At 51.1% G+C, this 20,657-nt stretch overlaps 3 protein-coding genes across 4 annotated transcripts; 1 reads left to right on the top strand and 2 right to left on the bottom strand.

The window, feature by feature from the left end:
- The first annotated feature begins 4,439 nt into the window (after positions 1-4,439).
- Positions 4,440-6,375, top strand: LOC135678398 (salt tolerance receptor-like cytoplasmic kinase 1). 2 transcript variants are annotated; one of them, XM_065191160.1, is made up of 2 exons: positions 4,440-5,264; positions 5,505-6,375. In XM_065191160.1, exons 1-2 carry the CDS (start codon positions 4,811-4,813, stop codon positions 6,188-6,190), a joined length of 1,140 nt encoding a protein of 379 aa, XP_065047232.1. In that variant the 5' UTR covers positions 4,440-4,810; the 3' UTR covers positions 6,191-6,375. The 2 variants fall into 2 exon arrangements, with proteins under 2 accessions (XP_065047232.1, XP_065047231.1); XM_065191159.1 differs by having other exon boundaries at positions 4,441-5,264; positions 5,527-6,375.
- Positions 6,376-14,172: 7,797 nt separating this feature from the next.
- Positions 14,173-15,879, bottom strand: LOC103990446 (cytochrome P450 89A2). The gene has a single exon (XM_009409581.3). It carries the CDS (start codon positions 15,835-15,837, stop codon positions 14,296-14,298), a length of 1,542 nt encoding a protein of 513 aa, XP_009407856.2. The 5' UTR covers positions 15,838-15,879; the 3' UTR covers positions 14,173-14,295.
- Positions 15,880-19,727: 3,848 nt separating this feature from the next.
- LOC103974931 (probable inorganic phosphate transporter 1-4) lies at positions 19,728-20,657 on the bottom strand. Its single transcript, XM_065194093.1, has one exon. The coding sequence runs from the start codon at positions 20,655-20,657 to the stop codon at positions 19,728-19,730; it is 930 nt and encodes a 309-aa protein (XP_065050165.1).

Below are 20,657 nucleotides of genomic sequence, written 5' to 3'. Positions count from 1 at the left end.
CTTTTGTGATTGTTTTAGGTTTATAAATGTAAGTTGTATGCAGTTATCGCATAGCAGTGATTTAAAAAGAGCAAGGCGTCAAGGTCCACAAACGCTCGAGGCGCTAGGCGCTCGCCCGAGCGTAACGAGGCGTTAAATTATTAAAATATATAATATAATTATAAAAAATATATAATATAATTGTTTAAAATTATCTAAATTATAAAAATATATAATATAATTATAACAATAATTTTAAATAAATAAAAATTAATAACATTAAAATCAAAAAAATATATTATTAATCTATTAACAGAAAATTAATCATTTCAAAATTTAAATAAACTTAATATTAAGAGTATACTGAGCCTGATGGAGAAACGAGGAAGCGACGGCGGTGGTAGCGAGAAAGGGAAAGGGAGCGGAAGGCGCGAGCAGCGGGAAGACTCGCGGGAGGCGAGAGGGCTCGCGGGAGGGCTTGTGGGAGGCGTGAGCAACGGGAGGGTTCGAGGGAGGCGTGAGCAGTGGGAGGGCTCGAGGGAGGCGCGAGCAGTGGGAAAGCTCGCGGGAGACGCGAACAGCGAGAGGGCTCGCGGGAGGCGCGAGCAGCGACAGCGGCGAGCAGCGGTAGCGAGCGACGAGATCACGATCGAGATCGAGAGCGGCAGCGGCAGCAGGTTAGTGTTGGGGTTATATCGGTTTAGTTGGATCGATTGAACCAACTAACAACCGAACCAGGATCGAACCAAACTTAAAATTCTGGTTCAGTCGCCTTGGTTTACCCAGGCGCTCGCCCGAAGTGCTCAGGCGGCGCCTGTTTGAAGCGCGTCGCCTGGGACATTAGCGAGGCGCTTGGGCCTCGCCTCGCCTCGCCCGAGCGCCTGAGCGCCTTTTGCAATCACTGTCGCATAGAGACAAACTGTCAAAAACCTTAAAGCTATTTGAGTGGTGTATGCTTGGATGAGCTTTTGGGATAGTATTTAGTATTGGTTTGCTGTCTTGTTTCATAGCAAAATGAACTTTTATCTTACGATCTTTTACATCTTTCGAAATTTATGATTTTAATTTACGTTGTTTATTAAATGTTTATTTAATTGATTGCTTGTGAATTATTAGTAACAGTCTCTTTAGCTCGTCTTTTTTTTTTAAGGTCCTTATGGGATCAAGCTTCAAAAAGATTAGTCCTTTGTGGATGGATACATAAAGATATAATATAATTTAGGTAAAATTAATTAAGCCCGTGATAGATGATATCAGAGCGGGATAAATATACTTAGAAACACTTGATATATAAACATCGGGGACCTTGTGGATTGCGTTAAGGATAGTCAACACGTGCGATCATTTGAGGGTAATGGGCATAGAGGCATAGGAAAAGAAGTTACTTAGAGTGAGCATATGAGATTGACATTCAAAGTAATGATCAACCTTTTGCATGAGAGACACCACGAGGATAAGCTAGTTGGGAAGACCATTTAACACATGAAGGTTGGGATGATGGATAAATGTTTGAGCTACAACTTGATGTTGATAATCAAATTTGATGGTGCTCAAGACAAGCAATGTATTTAGTAAAGGATGAGAGCGTGTAAGATGGAGTGGGTTGTTTAGCATCTGAAAGAGTTATGCAAAGTTCACAAAAGGTGAGAGGAATTACTAACTCTTGGTACTCATACAAAGACTTATATGCAGATGATGGATTGTTTGTGGTTATCCCAGCACAATTGAAACTTAACATCATAGAGCATTGAAATTTTCTCTTCGATATGGGAAGGATACGTCCGTAGGAGGCTTAAGTATATAACAAATTTAGCATGTTGCTAGGCCTTAAGGGACATAACGAGAGTTGCATTTACGAAGAGTTGTAATCTAGAGAGTGTGTTCGTGAGAGCGGAACAATACATAGTTCGTTCAATAACGTGAAGCAGTCTAAGGGGATGGTAGTCTTCAAAACTTACAAAAGGATGCATGAGATAATGTGTTGGTAAACACATTGTGAGATCAAGTGGGGGAGTAACCCCGTAGCATTAAACGAAAAGACAATTAGAGTCGATGTGAAGATCAAACACAATGAAGGGTTGACCCATGGAATAGTGGGCGTAAAAGTCACCATCAACTCAATGCAAATCGAGGAGCGAAGTAACTTAGGTGAAACTTGATAAAGTGCCCAAGCCACATAAAGGGAGTTGACATTGAAGACAAAATATGGAGAGAAGGTTTAAAGTTTTCCATGGATTGAAGTCAAAAACATAAATTTTTATCTTTTTTTCCTTAGATAGAGGTCAAAGACATAAACTCTTGCAAAGACAAGAGCAGGATCATGTTGTTCCATGAGTCCCTCATTTTAATGGAGTGAACTCAACTTACATGTTGCTAAAATTAAAACGAGTTGAGGCACATGCACGTTATATCGATGAAGCATTTGAGACTCCGGGCCCTCAAATGCCTCGTACCATAATTAGTGCTAACGTGAACCATTCTTAGACCTCAAGACATCCGTGGATCTTGTGGCCTTACTTACAAGATATGGTGTGATCACAACATGCCAATGACATTAGAGATCATATGTGTATTATCAGTAGCACATAACAACATCCCAATGACATTAGAGATTGGTGTCTGTTATATATTTCAGGAAGGAAGACATTAAATGTGATCTCATGCGATTTTCTAAAAACATTAGAGATAGGTGTGTATTATCTTTAGCACATAACAACATCCCAATGACATGCTAGTTGCTAAACAAAGAACAAAGTTTGTATGTGCAAATTATAGGCTGACTTCACATGAAAATATATGTACGAAAAAAGTTATACATCCCCATATTCATAAAGGATAACCGTACACATGATAAAAAAAAAAAAAGAATCCATAATGACATGTAATATCAGATGCATTGGCGTAATTCTATCATAATAGCTTCGTTATATCTAGATCAACTGCCAAAGGAGTGAGTCATGAAAGATGTGAAGACAAACAGTTAATAGAAGAGATAACAGAAACAACTAACAAAGGGTTTTTGGCTTACCAATGTGAGAGTACAGCAGACCCCTTCGTGTCAGATCCAAATGGACTCATGGCTTGCAGATGGATTGGGTCCGATGCATGAGAAGTCTGATCGGATTAAGATTCAGCCAATTGGCTAACTTACGATACATGGCAAATCCAATTCAATCAGACCTGGGTTTCTTTGGTGCCTGTATCGAAAGCTTAATTAACACACTACTTCAGTTTAATCAAACTATTTTGCATCGACTTGTACAGAACAAGCTTACCTACCTTCATACATGTAAACCTTGTGGCCCTCAAATCCAGTGATTTGATTACACATGCACCGGGCATAAGCAAAAGATTAGTGACAGGCAATAGGTAAACTATGGTTCGATTATTTGTTTCCAGAACCAAGTGTCATGGTGAGTGCCCATAGCAGCCTCCATGGTCCCAATAAAACCATGTTAGAGTCTCTAAGCATGCCTTTGTTTTTCTAGGTTTTTCAGCAAAAAGAATTTGAATCACTATCATCATGAAGGCTGATCGAACTCTTTTTCTATGTAGCACCTCAACATTTTTGTTTGGCAGCTTTATCTGGATAACAAGCTGTCATGTAAAAGAATTCAGTGCTGAATACAGCACAACTTTAAGGCTCACATGACTGATGTTCTCAGTGGCTCTGACTTATCAGACTTCATGCAACAATTAGTAAGGATGATCACAGAATAAAAAATGGGTTAAATATCCACAAATTATGTTTCATTAGCAACATCCAGACTAACTGAACTCCCGAGATATTTTGTTGCCATCTTCGTCTGGATATGAATCTGTCTTGTAAAGAGTTGCATATCAGCTAGGATACATAAAATGAAAACTATAACTTCAGCTTGGAAACTGCCCATCGGAAAGAGCAAAGATGTCATCAACTTGGTACTTATTGATTTATGGTTGGGTGAGCAGTACCTATGGAATATACATAGGGTCATATGCTTGGGCCAGAAAGAAAAACAAAGTTGTCATATATGGTTTGTGTTCTCGTAGTTGTGATCCTTTTCATATCTCAAATTTCATATTGAATCCACATACCACACGCGTAAAGGTGGGTTGGGACACTAGAGTGGTCCTCAAGTTGGATGATTGTTCTGTTAATTCTAAGCTAATACAAGAAATACATACGCATCAGAGGTTGGAATGTCAACTTCATTAAGACTGCAACTGCTAGCTCAGGACAATCTAAAGGGGACTGCTTCTTCCTGTTCTCTCTGTCCTACTTACTAGTATATTGAGGTGATGCTAGGAAACATGACATCGACTGAACAACTGCTTCTATTTGACCCTCACTCCACAATAAAAAGCCATACAAAGCAGTCATTTAAAATGCCTATGGTTTCAGTTGTCATGTCTTGTATCAACTTGCCGTCCACAATTGAAACTGGACTCCTTCCTAATCCTTGAAGGCTATTTCTTTTTTACTTGGCTTCCATAGGCACGTTGCAGATTATGCACTGAACCCCTCCAGAGAATTGCAGAATTCCTCTCTCTCTCTTTCTTTCTTTCTGATCAAAACAGTAGGTGGAGAGAGCACCATCCATACATACCCATGCATATGCGCAATCCCCACTGATTCCCTTCCTGCACCGTCTCCTCCTCCCTCCCCCTCTCTCTGTCGTGAGAGCATGTCCATCAATTCTCGGACGCTATACCACCACTATTTCTAAGTCAACTCCTCTTCTGTAATCGTGACCACGTCCAGGACTCTTTGAGCGCCAAGTCTCCCCCTCCCTCCCTGCTACGAACCGACTGTCCCCGCCGCGGCCGGAACAACGAATTAGAGAGAGACATGGGTCTCGCTTTAATTCTCGGCCTTGCGGCGGCCATCGCAGCTCTTATACTTTGCGGCTCCCTCGCCTTCATCGCCTACCTTAAGTTCTTCCGCGCCGGGGTCCTGTCCTCCAGCCCCACCAGCGACGTCGAGCTTGGGGCAGACGAGGGCCAGGCGGCCGACGTCTCCAAACTGGCGATCTCTCCCCAGAAAGACGCGGACGTTCGTCGGCACAGGTGGCAGGAGGTCGAGGCCCTCCTCGGCGACCGCGCGGCCGCCGCTGTGATCGGAGAGGGAGGCTTCAGCACCGTCTACCTAGCCCGCCTCCCCGACTCCACCCTCGCGGCCCTCAAGGTCTACGCCGGGGGCGGCGGTGACCTCCCGCGCCGCGCCTTCCGCCAGGAGCTCGACGTCCTCCTCCGGCTCCGCCACCCGCGCATCGTCCGCCTCCTCGCCTACTCTGACGACCGCGGTAAGCTCAGCTCCTCGAATCAAACGATTCATTGCCACTTTTATTGCCCCCTTCCCCAATCAAGAAATCATATGTCATATTTTCTTCCGATAGTGTCTCCGGCGAAAGTCACATGAGGAGATTATTTGACGTGTGAGCGATTGGTTTATATTAAGCGGAATTAAATTAAAAGATATAATAGATGACTCCTATAAAGTAATATTTCTTTTTTGTTTTGTTTTTGTCTTATGGAGTAAGTAGAGGGTTTTGTAATGGACTGCAGAAGAAGACGACGACGAAGAAGGGGTTCTGATGTTGGAGTACGTACCGAACGGGACGCTCCACGAGAAGCTCCATGGTGGTGGCTCCACCCTGCCATGGGCCGCGCGCACGCGTGTCGCGTACGAGGTCGCCGGTGCCGTCGAGTATCTCCACGACGGAGGAGGCTCCAGCCTCCCGATCGTCCACGGCGACCTGACGACGGCGAACGTGCTCCTCCATGTCGATCTCGGCCCCAAGCTCTGCGACTTCGGGTCGGCCCGGGTCGGATTCTCGGCGGCGGTCCGGCCGGCGGCGCCAGTGGTGGGGTCACCGGGTTACACCGACCCGCACTACCTCCGGACCGGGATCGCCTCCAAGAAAACGGACGTGTACAGCTTCGGGGTCCTCCTCCTGGAACTCCTAACGGGACGCCCAGCCGTCGGATCGGAGGGCGGAATGACGCTGGCGGCGGCGATGGCGCCGCGGCTGCGGGGCGCGGGGAGTGGGGTGGCGGAGGTGGTGGATCCCAGGTTGGGTGGCGAGTACGACGAGGCGGAGGCGGCAGCTATGGCGGCGATCGCCGCATCCTGCGTCGGGGAGCAACCAACCTTGAGGCCGTCGATGACGGAGATACGGAGCATCATGCGGGAGGAGGTGGGATCGTCGGTGACGTCGACCTTCGATGAGGGATCCGATGGGCAAAATAAAGAAACAAAAGAGTAGTCAAGGTTTAGGCCGCAAGGAAATTAACTTTGTAACTGTCGACTGAAACAAGGCACCGGCGCAGGTCGATGAGAACTAAACATTAATAGTAGTAGTAATAAGATGGTTTGGTCCTAATCCTCCTCCATTGGGGGGAATACATGCGCCACATATATAAAGGCAGAATCAACGAGCTCGTTACCTAATGGAACGAAAAAACAGAAGCATGATAAACATACATCGTCATTTCATCTGAAACAGAACGAGATCCAAATTTCCTGCGTCCCATTGTTCTTCATGCTCTTTCTTAACCGACTAACCTTTTTTCTTTTGAGAGTGAAACAAGATTACACGGAAGATGGCGGATCGAAGATTCACAAGGTGTCAAAGAGTGAAACAAGAACTACTAAAGCCCCGCATAGATAGCAGATAATAAAGAATGCAAATTTTTTCCTTAAATCCCACCAGATTATTGCAACTAAAATTATAAATAAACCACATCCTCCTAAATAATCATGCTAGATTAGATGTACGTGGATAATTGCTTTTGCACATAAACTAGCTAAGTTGGGGCGAACTTCAGTACTATATTCATCTTGGGGAAATAATTTTGATTGGACACTTCTGTCTTCTTCTATGGTAGTTTTTTTATGATACTAATGAATAATTTTATTTTTTTAAAAAAATTATTAATTATAAATCAAGTGTCCAGAACATAATATCCGGTAGGAAAAAGATATAATTAATGTAATTGATGTTCAAGTCAGTTGGAGGCCGGGTAGAAGTGTGTGGTGGGCTCATGTGCTTCCTGATTGAGGTTCAAGAAGCCTTAGATGAAAATGAGCATATAAGTCGGGATTGTCATGGTGGAAAAGAGGCCTAGGTTATTGAATAGATGTTAGTGCCAAGGTAGACGCATCAAGGTTAAAAACATCGCTTGCTACCCCTTGTGAGTGAATGTATTATGGGTTAGGAGTGGAGCCTCCTCGAATACTGGGATAGTCAGTTCGTAGTCAACATGGATACTCGAACTGGGGTAGTCAGTATCAGGTCGGGTCTAGGCTTCATCTCCAGAATCGATCCAAGACAAAGCAAGGAGTTTCTCTTCCTCCCCCATCGGGTTGTTGCTTCGTCGTCAAGTTTCTACACACAGGCCGAGGTCGGGAGAAAAATTTTCCGACTCGTTCCCTCAAAAGCTCAAGTCAGTGTTGAGTGGAGTTATGGGGAGTTGAAGTGTTTGAAGTCCGACCTATGACACTAGTCAGGAGATTATATTTTATACTTGCGAACGAAGGTCAATCGTACATGGTCTTTTAATGACTGTTGATTCCTTAGGCAATCGACTCGTACCTTTCATGCGGGCATTGATCAACCTTCATGGATCGACCCTGTACGACACTATTCCGAGCTTTCCGAAGTTGCTCTGTGCTATGCGATATCGTCTCGTATGGCCATGGATAGCATAGGAACTTGCGCTCATCCCATCCAAGTCCGAGGTGTCGTGTCGACACAATGCACTATATTAGCCCTGAGGCTCCACGTTGGTGCTGACATTCTCTTTCTCTCTCCAAACCCCACCCCCCCCCCCCCCCCCTCAACCCAAAAGAGACATGTCTCTGGTTCCTCGTGGAGGGGCTCGGAGCATGGCTTGGTGCCTTTTATTGGCTAGGTCGATTGTTGTGCTAAGATTGGTGGTTTGATCGTCGGTTGACCAGGAGCTTCTATTCGGGAGTTGAATTGGTTGAGCGACATAACTCGGGGATTGGGCTGGCTGAGCAACACTACTCGAGTGCAGGACTAGCTAAGCAACACTACTTGGGCGCAGGACTGACCGAGCAATACTACTCAGGCATTGGGCACTAGAGTGGTTGAGACATGACTCAGCCACGACGCGTGGCTCGAGCATCGAACTGGCCACGAGGCATGCTTCGGGCATTGGACTGGCTAAGACGTGACTCGAATATTGGATTGGTCGTGAGGGCATGACTCGAGCATCGAACTGGCCGCGAGGCATAGTTTAGGCATTAGACTAGCTGAGACATGACTCGGATATTGGATTGGCCACGAGGCATGGCTTGGGCATCAGACTGGCTGCGAGGCATGGTTCAGGCATTAGATTGGCTGTGACACATGGCTCAGGCATTGGACTAGCCGAAATGTGACTTGGACATTTGATTGGCCACGAGGCATGGCTCGGGGTATTGGACTGGCTGAGATGCAACTCAGACATTAGACTGGTCATGAGGCATAGCTCGGGCATAGGATTGGCCTAGATGTGACATTGACATTGTTTGGCCGAGGTGCACAACTAGAGCACTGTTTGGTCAAGGATTCGGCATTGTTTGGGCGAGGTGCATAATTCAGGCATTATTTGATCGAGGTGCATGATTTAGACGTTGTTTGCCCGAGGTGCATGATTTATACGTTGTTTGCCCGAGGTGCATGACTTGAACACTATTTGGCTGAGGTGCACCACTCGGGCACTGTTTGGCTAAGGTGCACCTCTCGGGCACTGTTTGGCTGAGGTGCACAATTCAAACATTATTTTGATGAGGTGTATGATTCAGATACTATTTGGTTGAGGTGCACAACTCAGATACTATTTGGCCGAGATTCACAACTTGGGCACTATTTAGCTAAGGTCTATGACTCGAGCACTATTTGGCAAAGGAGCAAGGCTCGGATACTATTTGGTTGAGGTTCATGACTTGGGCACTGTTTGACCGAAATGCACAACTCAAACACTGTTTGGCTGAGGTGTATGGCTCTGGCACTATTTGGCCAAGGTGCACCAGTCAGGCATTGTTTGGCTGAGATGCACAACTCGGACATTGTTTGGTCGAGGTGCACCACTTTGTCACGAACGGTCGTCACACACCCGTAATAACTCCATTCAACGAACTGTTCGTCACTCTCATCTACATATACAGCTGCTTGGCAGTATGTTTTGTCTTGGTTTTAAGTCCTTTTGCTTGTAAAAATGTAAGTTCGAATAAGTTGCAGTGCTATAGTGTGACCGCTCACCGAACCAAGCAAAACAGTCCCAAAATAGCTCCGTATTCGCGTGCCACGGGCTGTTTTCTGCGCTCGCTGCCGCATGCAAAACGTAAGTCATCTCAGCACCTTGGAACCACCCGGGTGGCACCATGGGGGATGGGGGTTCGATATAGTGTTGGGCATTAAACAATCTTTTATAAGTTCGCACATTACCTTGACGAGAACTTGTTGTCACGCCCGGCACCCGATGAGCAGTTGTTTGTGGACTTACGGTTGTTCGTTCAACTCTCTAAAGTCCTTGTTTTTCTCCTCTCCCTCTTTTCTTTTATGAACACAAGGTGCTCACTGAATTGCTTGTAAAGCTTCCCCTTTTCGTGAGACGTCGGGACTTGTCCATCGCTCATTCTTCGAACTAATTAACTTTCTCTTTTTACAGGTCCTTCAGGACCTGCAAAAGGTTGCAAGTGGGCTGATCTTTGTGGATGCAAATCTTTAAGGGCGAGGTGTACAACTTGGACAAATTGGGCAAGGGTGCCTCACGACTTAGGTAATTCCAGTTAAGTCCATGACAACTTGGACACTGTTTGGCCGAAGTGCACAACTTGGGTATTGTTTGGCCGAGGTGTACCATTTGGGTACTATTTCGCCAAGGTGCACCACCAGGGCATTATTTGGCCGAGGTGCACAACTCAAGCATTGTTTAGCCAAGGTGTACGACTCAAGCACTATTTGGCCAAGGTGCATCATTTGAGTATTGTTTAGTCGAGGTGTACCGTTTGGGCACTGTTTGGCTGAGGTGCATATCTCAGCATTGTTTGGCCAAGATACATGACTCAGGAATTGTTTAGTCGAGGTGCACGAGTCGAGTATTGTTTGGCCGAGGTGCACAACTCGAACACTGATTGGCCGAGATTCATAACTCAAGCACATGACTGGTCGAGATTTATAATTCGGGCACATGCTCCACTATAGCGAGCCCCCCTTTTTTTTTATCTACACACCTTGGGCTCATCTACTTCCGGCCTTGCCATGGTAGGTCTTTTTCTTTCCCCGATCTGCTCACATGAGTAGCTCCTAGCGAGGCCTCTTGTGTGACTCCTCACACTTTCTTGTCACCAGTTCCTCAACAACAATATACTGGTTGGCCCGTTGGAGTATCTCGGGAACGATCGTTGGTGCCCTCTCGACCAGTAACCAAAAGAACCTTGAAGACTATAGGCCTATAAGAACACTTATATAACCAAATAGGGGTGGATATATGGAACCCCTAGGATCTCAATAGCGAAGCGGGTGGCAAAGAGGGAGAGGGATTCGTCCTCCTTTTGCCTTAGCCTGAGGAGTATGGTCGCAAACGGTTTAGGTCATATGTTGGCTAGGAAGTGAAGCTCGAGTTCCCTTGTAAGTTGATCAAAAGATGAAACTAATGATGGCCTCAATTGGCTCTACCATATTCGAGTCGGGCCTCGGAGGGTGGTAGGAAATGCTCGACACATTATGGCATCGAAAGTGCCGTATAGGACCATCTAGGCCCGAAAGGTGGCAACGTGCTTTGTTGGATCGGAGCCACCATCATAGGCCTCTAACATCGGGATGTGAAAGTTGAGGGGGATAGGTTTGTCCTGAATTTCTTGGGCAAAGAGAGACCCAACCGAGGTACTTTCCCGAGCTCCTCCTTGGATTTATGGAATTCCTTTTGAACCTCGTATAGACGTCGATTCACCAATTTCAATTGGGCCCAGAATGAGTCATCCGTCGAGTCGGATGATAGGGTGTTGGCTTCGAGGAAGGTCGAGATAACGCATTTGGGCACAGGGACATTGTGCTCTGCCGTTGGCCTCAAGTGTCTTGATTGCTCCTGTAGGGAAATCTAGGGGCGACATCACATGTGTAACGAAAGAACAGAAAAATAAAATCCCCAAATTTTCCAAAGATATGTTCATCATCGTACAAAGATTAGTGCGTAAATTCCATAAAACTAAAAACCACGCGTGAGATAGTTATGTTACCTAGGGAGATTTTATATCCCTGAATCCCTGTAGATCTATATAAGAGGATGAAAGAGGTCAAGCATCCTCCTCTCTAGCAGCGATCCACACAACAGGGCTGCGACGGTGCTCCTCAAATCTTCAGACCTGCTATTTGATGAGGAGAAGGAGAGAGGAGACTAGGAGGTGGCAACCAAGAAAATCTCTGGCCTATTGGTGTTTGGTTCCCTACTATTTATAGAGGCTCCATATCAACTTAACCATAATGGATCTTGTTATATTAGATATTGGATCTCTATCCAACTACCCGAGCCTCTAATCTCTTAGATTAGTAGATCTATATCCAATAATATCTCACTAGCTCTTATTGGATCCCATCCATAGGATCCAATAATTTATGGGTTTATTAGATATCTAATAAGATATCGGGTTCGACGAATATCTCATATCCGAACCTCTACTCGTCGCAATGCCTACCATATATGTGTGACCCTCTAAGCCTAATATCGAGCTGGTTATGAGTCATATCTGTTAGAACTCTTTCTGGCTCAGAGAATTATTATCTCTATAATAATTCATTTGACTCATCGCAGACGTACTAGGCCACTACGTCATAGTCCCTAAACGATACAGGGGAATCCAATCCTTTGGACTATTTGTCCTCAGTTACCGTGTATTTATAGTCTATCATCCATCTAATACCCCAGAGATTGTCTACCGGGCATGATACTGTCAGGCCCATACAGTTTTTACTCGAGTCTCGCTCTAATCGGATTCTCCCTGAGAACTCTTTCTCTTTCGATCCGAATGATCCTAGCTAGAGATTGTTTGAGCATGAATACATGAGATATTTCTCTCATGACACCGAGAGCGGATGATCCTCTATCGACACTCAATAGCCCTTGTAAGATTGGCTACCACTCTCGATGACCGGTTGTGCTAGATTTGGAACCTCCAAACATATAAGTCTGGTATCAAATAGTGGAGTACTCATACAGGACATCCTTAGTGTCTCAAATCTAAGGACAAGATACACCACTAGGACTACGGAATCATTGTTTTATAATAAGGCATCATCAACCATCCAGTATATCGTGAGCAGATCAATCGATGAACTCATTCTCCGATGAGCACATATATTGTATTCCTAGTATCCCCACATGAGCAGTTATGAGACCATCCATCTCTATCATATGTACGAGTATACAATATACCAGTATGTTTGGTTATCTCGATGTCCCTCTCAATTAACATATGACCAAGATTATTTTGGGTCCGTATTTAAAGGTGAATCGGTCTTATTATCGTGATCTCATCACGATCTGATTCTCATTACATAGATCCATGGACTTCACAATATATTCATGCAATAGATAATATAAAGTAATAAAAATATTAATATATAATAAATAAAAAAAGTGTGTATTATGTCACAAGTGTCATCACTCACGTGATTGGCTTGTAAGGCACCTATGACTAGCAGCTCCCCGATTGGGGGGTGAGTATTTAGAGTTAAAGGTGGTTGGTCGACCGGGGTGACATTATAAGGTATAGGGTTGAGCATAGGTTGGATCATGGGCGATGACTATGGAGAGAGAACCATCTACTGAGCTAGCTAGGATATGAGGGATGTGATGGTCTGCATCATCCCAACTAATGCTTGCATCCGGTGGGTGAGGTTGAGGAATACCTCGACGGAGACAACTAGTTGCCCCGCGCTAGCCTTGAGAGGCAAGAGCCCAGGGTTGTTGAACAAATATCAATAGTGATAGGGGTAATAATGGTGACATGACGTGTCGTGACGTCGGCCTCACCCAGGCGCCACTCTGCCCAATGATTGGAAGGCAATAATGCTGACTCGACACGCGTTGGCGTCACCCGCTCTCACGCAACAACTTCCTCGTTGTCTGACCCCGCGCGCTTGACCGAGGCAAAGGAGGACGACGACCGACCCTTGCCCATACCCTGCGGTAGCACAGTTCTCCATGCGACCCCAGTGGCAACGTCAGACGCCGCGGGAGGCGTTACCCTGCCCCTGCAAGCGGGCACATCAGGTGACACCAAACTCGTCTATAAATACCCCAGAGTTCTAAACGAAGAAGGGGGGGGGGAACTACAAAGACAAACACAACACACTTGGAGACATCTCTTCCTCCGAAACTCTCTCCACATTATCTGACTTGATCGTCGGAGGGGTTGGGCCGAGCATCCGACCCGACCTTCGTGCAGGTACGAGACGATGTCGCCTTTTCGCGGCGCAGCGGTGGAGCTTCCTCCCGATCCGATCTGCTGGCTCGAACCATCGAGCTCGAATGCCGGGAGACCCCGAAGGACGTCACGCCCGATCCCCGTCATTCAGACCCCGGAACCAGCCGCGTCGGCCCCGAGACCACGGCTAAAAAAGTTACTTACCATAACAAATAGCACCCCCGGAGTCTGAGTCGAGACGTTTCCATCTATATGCAGGAGAGTGGGGAGTTGCCCTTCAAGGTCGAAGGTGACGATGGTGGCAAGTGCCTTCTCACCAGGGCATTCGCTGGGGTTGTTTGATGGTGGACCCTCTTGTAACATCGGACTCTCCTTCTAGTATCAAAAATGTTGAGCAACTTTATACCATGACCGATATATCAACTTAGCTTGGTTCGATCTTGAGTTTGCAGAGTCACCCATGAGGATTCTCAAATTAGGATGGTCAACATCAGGTTGAGTCTTTGCTTCATCTTTAGAATCGATCCACGGTAGAACAAGGAGTTTCTCGTTCTCTCCCTGATGTCGACCACCCTAATCCGAGAATCCTCATGAATCAGTTTGTTCGTTACATGATATATAGTGAGAGAGCGATGTATATACATGTATCGACGATCATGGCGATGGGCCCTACCATCTGTTCCAATTTGCTTCAGTACCATTTATTTATCTGGAATATTTTGAATTAATAATTATAATATAATAAATTTATAGGTCAACGCCCCGATCATAATAAATGATATCGAAAGCCACAAAGTTGGCAGTTCAATGACTATTTGGTAATTTGTGTGGTTCATGAGATGACATCGACGGTGAATGAAGCATGCATTTCTATACCCTTTTCTATTATTCGAAGTCTATCATCTCAATATCTTCCTCCTTCTAGGGATGATACGAGCTCTCAGAGGATTCTTCATGACGACGGTGAACTCCATCTTCTCGGTCATGTCAACCTCCTCGCCCTCCACTCGCTTCCACTCGAACTCCCTCACCAGGTTGGCCACAAAGTACTCGAGGTGGAGCATGGCCAGCCCCAGCCCCGGGCATATGCGCCTCCCCACCCCGAAAGGCATCATCTTGATCTCCCTGCTCCCCGTGATGTCCACCGCCGCTCCCCCGCCGCCGCTCAGGAACCTCTCCGGCTTGAACTCCATCGGCTCCTCCCACACCTTCCCGTCCCAATTCATCTCCGCCACGCAGAAGTTGACCGCCGTTCCCTTGGGCATCAGGTACCCGCACAGGTCCACGTCCTCCGTCACCGCGTGGCTCAGGACGAAGTGGCCCGGCGGGTGCCGCCGCAGCCCTTCCAGTATCACCGCCTTCAGGTATGGCATCCTCTGCAGGTCCTCCTCCTTGATCTCCTCCTCGTCCCTCCCGTCGGTGGCCCCGTCGATCTCGTCCCGCAGCTTCGCTTGTATGTCTTGGTGCTTCACCAGGTTCGCCATGATCCACTGCAACGCGGTCGACGTCGTGTCCGTGCCCGCGTTCAGGAACTCCGAGCAGAGGGCCACCATCTCGTCGTCCGAGAGCTTCCTTCCCTCTTCGTCCGGGAGCTCGATCTCGAGTAGGGAATCCACGTAGGAGTACACGAACCTTTCTTTTTCGTTTGGCGGCTGCTGCTGCTTGTGCTTCTTTCGGGCTTCGATCAGGGGAAGATATAGCTGTCCCTGTCTTTCCCTCATCTCCAAGACCGTCTTCAATCGATTGCGAAAGATGTGCCTGGAGATGCTTGGAACAAAGACCAGCACGCTGAGTTTTCTGCCGTAGAGGAGGAGGCTCCGCTGCGCCTCCTCGACATTCTTGATGGCCTTCTCGTCTAATTTCTCGCCGAAGCACATTAGGACGAGCAAGCAGAACATAGCGAACTGGAAGCTCTCCATGGCGACGACCACGCCGTGGTGGGCATCGGCCTGGGATCGGAGGTGTTGGATGAGAACACCGAGGACCCACGAGCGGCCGTCAGCGTAGAGCTTGATGCGGGAGTGATGGAGGATCTCCGAGGAGAGGTTGCGGCGGAGGAGGCGCCAGATGGGGCCATAGGCGGCGGTGGAGATGTTGTGCTGGCTCGCGCTGAGGAAGCGGACGGCCGGCAGCGGGGCGGGTCGGTCGGAGAAAGCAGCGCCGTGCTCGACGAGCGCCTTGTGGGCGATGGTGCGGTCCAAGATGAAGATGGTGGCGCGGGAGCCGATGTGAAGCGTGACGACGGGGCCGTACCGAGCGTGGAGCTCCCGCAGGATGTCCTCGATCTCTCGGAGGGACCGGCGGAGCCACAGGAGGTTGCCGAGGATCGGCACGGACGGCGGGCCGGGAGGGAGCCTCCTAATCTTGACTTCACGATCGAGGAGGAGGAGGAGCAGCGTGGCCAAGGTGACGGAGAGGAAGATGAGTAGCCACAATTCCATGGTCGGACGGATCGGTGATTGTCTTGAACTCTCTGTACATATAGTACATATATCGCAATGGAAACTTGGACATGAAGTCTCATATCTTTAGCCAAACCAGTGGTGACGCACAGGCTTACATCCGCTTGCCTTTTGATCGAGTAAGGCACCACCACTTGGCATAACAGTGGCCATGGTGTTGACTGTCAATGTGGCTTCATCAGGTCATCGCGATGGCAAAGTCATCAAGGAATTAATTAGAGCACCGCATGGTGTTTCTGGTTCTGGTTCTGGTGGGGGAGGTTCAGTCCTCCTAGGTAATCTAGTCCAAATTTCATTTTTTACTATACATAGGTTTCCATTGATGACATTGAATCGATCTAGTTTTAAGGTTTCTTCATCAGATAGAATAACTATATTATGTGCACGCATTAGTCTTGTTACGGTAAGTAACTTTTTTAGCCGTGGCCTCGGGGCCGTCGCCTCGGGGCCATCGCGGCTTGGTTCGGGTCCGGAAGGCGGTGATCTCCATGGGGACGCTCCTCGAGGTCTCCCGGCGGCCGAGCTCGGTGGTTCGGGTCGGGAGGTCGGTTCGGCAGGTCGGGTCGGCGGTTCGGGTCGGCGGCTCGGGTCGGGAGGCAGCTCCGCCGCAGCTTCGGGAAGAGGCGACACCGTCTCGCACCTGCACACAGGTCGGGCCGGGAGCTCGGCCCGACCCCTCCGACGATCAAGTTAGAGAAAGATGTGGAGGGGATTGTGGATGAGGCAGAAGAAGAGCCTCTGAGTGTTTTGTGTCTGAGTGAGTTCCTCCCCCCTTTCCCCTTTTGCTTAGGACTCAGGGGTATTTATAGATGAGGTTTGATGTTATCGCTGGGGTTGCGTGGGAGGCCGAGCTGCTGCAGGGTATGGAGAGCCTCGGGCAGTGTGTCGCTTAGGGGTTTGCGTGGGAGACCGGGAGGATCGCAGGGTATGGGCGAGCTTCAACCGTTACCTGCTTCTGTCTCGTCCGGCTGTGCTGGGTCTGCCATTTTTTGTCATATCATATGCCCCCCCCCCCGAAAGGAGCTATGCGTCGGTTCTTGCATGCAGGGGGTCCGATGCATGGCTTTTTACTTCAGGTGGGCTGGTCATGCATATCCGAGGCGTATGACGTAGGCGGGCTAGCCGCGCGGACGTGTCTCGTGCAACATGGGGCCGAGGTGCGCAACTCAGTCAGGAAGCCGAGCAGGGTTAGACTCGGGGCTTATGGAGCCGATGAGGGCTGAGGAGCACAGCGTAGGCGGGGTGATCGCGCAGGTGTGGTCCCGGGATGGCGTAGAGCCGAGGGTCGAGGAGCACAACACCGGCGGGGTGACCGCGCAGGTGTGATCTCGAGAGGCGTAGAGCCGAGGGCCGAGGAGCATAACGCAGGCGGGGTGACCGCGTAGGTGTGATCTCGGGAGGCGTAGAGCCGAGGAGCACAACGCAGGCGGGGTGACCGCGCAGGTGTGGTCTCGGGATGGCGTAGAGCCGAGGGCCGAGGAGCACAACGCAGGCGGGTTGGCCGCGCTGGTGTGGTCTCGGGATGGCGTAAAGCCGAGGGCCGAGGAGCATAACGCAGGTGGGGCAACCGCGCAGGTGTGGTCTCGGGATGGCGTAGAGCCGAGGGCCGAGGAGCACAACGCAGGCGGGTTGGTCGCGCTGGTGTGGTCTCGGGATGGCGTAGAGCCGAGGGCCGAGGAGCACAACGCAGGCGGGGTGACCGCGCAGGTGTAGTCTCGGGATGGCGTAGAGCCGAGGGCCGAGGAGCACAACGCAGGCGGGGTGACCGCGCAGGTGTGGTCTCGGGATGGCGTAAAGCCGAGGGCCGAGGAGCACAACGCAGGCGGGGTGACCGCGTAGGTGTGGTCTCGGGTGGCGTAAACCCGAAGAGCCGAGGAGCACGACGCAGGCGGGCTGGCCGCGCAGGCGTGGTCTCGGGATGGCGTAGAGCCGAGGGCCGAGGAGCACAACGCAGGCGGGGTGACCGCGCAGGTGTGGTCTCGGGATGGCGTAAAGCCGAGGGCCGAGGAGCACAACGCAGGCAGGGTGACCGCGCAGGTGTGGTCTCGGGATGGCGTAAAGCCGAGGGCCGAGGAGCACAACGCAGGCGGGGTGACCGCGCAGGTGTGGTCTCGGGTGGCGTAAAGCTGAAGAGCCGAGGAGCACGACGCAGGCGGGCTGGCCGCGCAGGCGTGGTCTCGGGTGGCGTAAAGCCGAAGGGCCGAGGAGCACGACGCAGGCGGGCTGGCCGCGCAGGTGTGGTCTCGGGATGGCGTAGAGCCGAGGGCCGAGGAGTTCGGCGCGGGCAGGCTGGCCGTGCGGACGTGTCTCGGGGTTTATTGAGCCGAGAGGCACGACGCGGGCATACTGGCGGCACTGGTCTGTCTCGGGAACATGGAGCCAAGGAGCACGACGCAGGCGGCTAGCGGCGCAGGTGTGGTCTCGGCATTACGCGACCGAGGAGCACGACGCAGGCGGGCAGACCGCGCAGGCGTGGTCGCAAGGGCCATGCGTCCGAGTAGCACGACGCAGGCGGGCAGGACGCGAGGACGTGGACTCGGGCACCATGCGGCCGAGGTACACGATAGAGGCGGACAGGCCGCGCCGAGGTAGATCTCGGCAGTGATTGGGCGAGGTGCTCGGCGCAAGCAGGTTGCGACCAAGGGACACCGCTCAGGCGTGCAGGCCGCGCTGAGGTGGGATTTCGGCAGAGAGCTGCCGAGGTGCTCAGTGCAGGCAGGCTGCGACCGAGGGACACCGCTCAGGCGGGCAGGCCGCGCTGAGGTAGGATTTCGGCAGAGAGCTGCCGAGGTGCTCGGTGCAGGCAGGCTGCGTCCGAGGTGGTGGGCTCGGCAAGCAGGGAGCCGAGGCGTTCGGCGCAGGCAAGCCGCGGCCGAGGGGCGTGGACCGGGTGGATAGGGCCGTGGAGTTCGGCGCGGGCAGGCTGGCCGTGCAGACGTGTCTCGGGGTTTATAGAGCCGAGGGGCACGACGCGGGCGTACTGGCGACACTGGTCTATCTCGGGAACATGGAGCCAAGGAGCACGACGCAGGCGGCTGGCGGCGCAGGTGTGGTCTCGGGCATTACGCGATCGAGGAGCACGACGCTGGCGGGCAGACCGCGTAGGCGTGGTCACAAGGGCCATGCGGCCGAGTAGCACGACGCAGGCGGGCAGGACGCGAGGACGTGGACTCGGGCACCATGAAGCCGAGGTACACGACAGAGGCGGACAGGCCGCGCCGAGGTAGATCTCGGCAGTGATTGGCCGAGGTGCTCGGTGCAGGCGGGCTGCGACCGAGGGACACCGCTCAGGCGGGCAAGCCGCGCTGAGGTGGGATTTCGGCAGAGAGTTGCCGAGGTGCTCGGTGCAGGCAGACTGCGACCGAGAAACACCGCTCAGGGGGGGCAGGCCGCGCTGAGGTGGGTTCGGTGCAGGCAGGCTGCGGGCGCTGTTCAGGCGGGCAGACCGCGCTGAGGTAGGCTCGGCGCAGGCAAGCTGCGACCGAGGGGCGAGACCCTGGTCGGTAAGCCGCCCTGAGACAGACTCGGCAGTGAATATGGCCGAGTAGCTCGGCGCAGGCAGGCTGGCCGCGCATGGGGCCGAGGAGCCGAGGCAGCGGGCTGCTTTGCTGCGCATGAGGCCGAGGGGCCGAGGCAGCGGGCTATTTGCTGCGCATGGGGCCGAGGAGCCGAGGCAGCGTGCAGCGTGTTGGCTGCGCATGAAGCCGAGGGGCCGAGGCAGCGTGCTGGCTACAGCGTGTTGGCTGTGCATGGGGCCGAGGAGCCGAGGCAGCGGGCTGCTTGCCGCGCATGAGGCCGAGTGGCTGAGGCAGCGTGTTGGCTGCGTATGAGGCTGAAGAGTCGAGGCAGCGAGGCTGCTAAGCAGCGTGCTACTTCCTGCGCATGAGGCCGAGTGGCCGAGGCAGCGAGGCAGTGTGCTGGCTGCGCATGAGGCCGAGTGGCCGAGGCAGCGAGGCTGCTTGCTGGCTGCGCACGAGGTCGATCGATCCCGAGGTAAGTGGGGAGCACACTTGAGCCTGTCGGATAATACCTCGACATTCGGGTGCCGCCCGTTTCGCGTTCTTGGCAACAAGAGCAGTGTACCGCGCGGTCTCTGGCATCTTCATCCGCCAGTAGTAGGTTAAGGCAGCCGAGAGGGCGCCCAGCATGAGAGTTGTGCACCAGATGTAGTCGGCTTCCAGGACGGTGGAGCCGGCGCGGTCGTCCCTGTAGGCCGGATAGTCGAAGCGCTCATTGAAGGCGGCGGAGATGATGATGGAGACGATTCCGCCTGTGAGGATGCCGAAGCCCTGCGTAGTGAAAACGACTGCGATGAAGGCGCCACGGGTCTTCTTGTTGGCGTACTCCGACATGATGGTGGCGGAGAGCAGGTAATCGCCGCCGATACCAAAGCCGAGGCAGAAGCGAAAGAGGCAGAGGGTGGCCATGACGCCCTTGGCGGTGTGACCGAAGGAGAGGCCGATCGCGATGGAGCAGATGACCATGAGCATGAGCGTCATGACATACACCTTCTTGCGGCCGAGCTTGTCGCCGAGCCACCCGAAGAAGAGCTGGCCAGAGAGGGCACCACAGAAGGCCACGCGGGTGATGGCAGCGGACACGTTGGGCGGGAGCGTCCCGGGGCGATTGGGGTCGAAGGAATAGATGCGGCCATGGAGCTTCGTGACGAGGGAGTTGCAGAAGAGATCGTAGGCGTCGGTGAAGAAGCCCAGGCCAGCAATGACGGTGGCCGTGAAGTGATACCACCGCGTCTTGGCAAGGTCGAGTGCCCCGAGCACTTGGAGCTGACCTCCGGCCAT

This window comes from Musa acuminata, chromosome BXJ1-7 (genome assembly GCF_036884655.1).
Source record: "Musa acuminata AAA Group cultivar baxijiao chromosome BXJ1-7, Cavendish_Baxijiao_AAA, whole genome shotgun sequence".
NCBI classification, from domain to species: domain Eukaryota; kingdom Viridiplantae; phylum Streptophyta; class Magnoliopsida; order Zingiberales; family Musaceae; genus Musa; species Musa acuminata.
Note: the sequence above shows the minus strand (reverse complement) of the source record. Positions and strands in the feature narration are given on the sequence as shown.

What these genes read in the sequence shown, in the direction of transcription:
- LOC103990446 (XM_009409581.3), bottom strand. Translation starts at nt 15,837, where the DNA reads ATGGAATTGTGGCTACTCATCTTCCTCTCCGTCACCTTGGCCACGCTG.
- LOC103974931 (XM_065194093.1), bottom strand. Translation starts at nt 20,657, where the DNA reads ATGGCCGGAGGTCAGCTCCAAGTGCTCGGGGCACTCGACCTTGCCAAG.
- LOC135678398 (XM_065191159.1), top strand. Translation starts at nt 4,811, where the DNA reads ATGGGTCTCGCTTTAATTCTCGGCCTTGCGGCGGCCATCGCAGCTCTT. An exon ending in CGCCTACTCTGACGACCGCG is followed by an intron (nt 5,265 to 5,526) that starts GTAAGCTCAGCT and finishes AATGGACTGCAG; the next exon opens with AAGAAGACGACGACGAAGAA.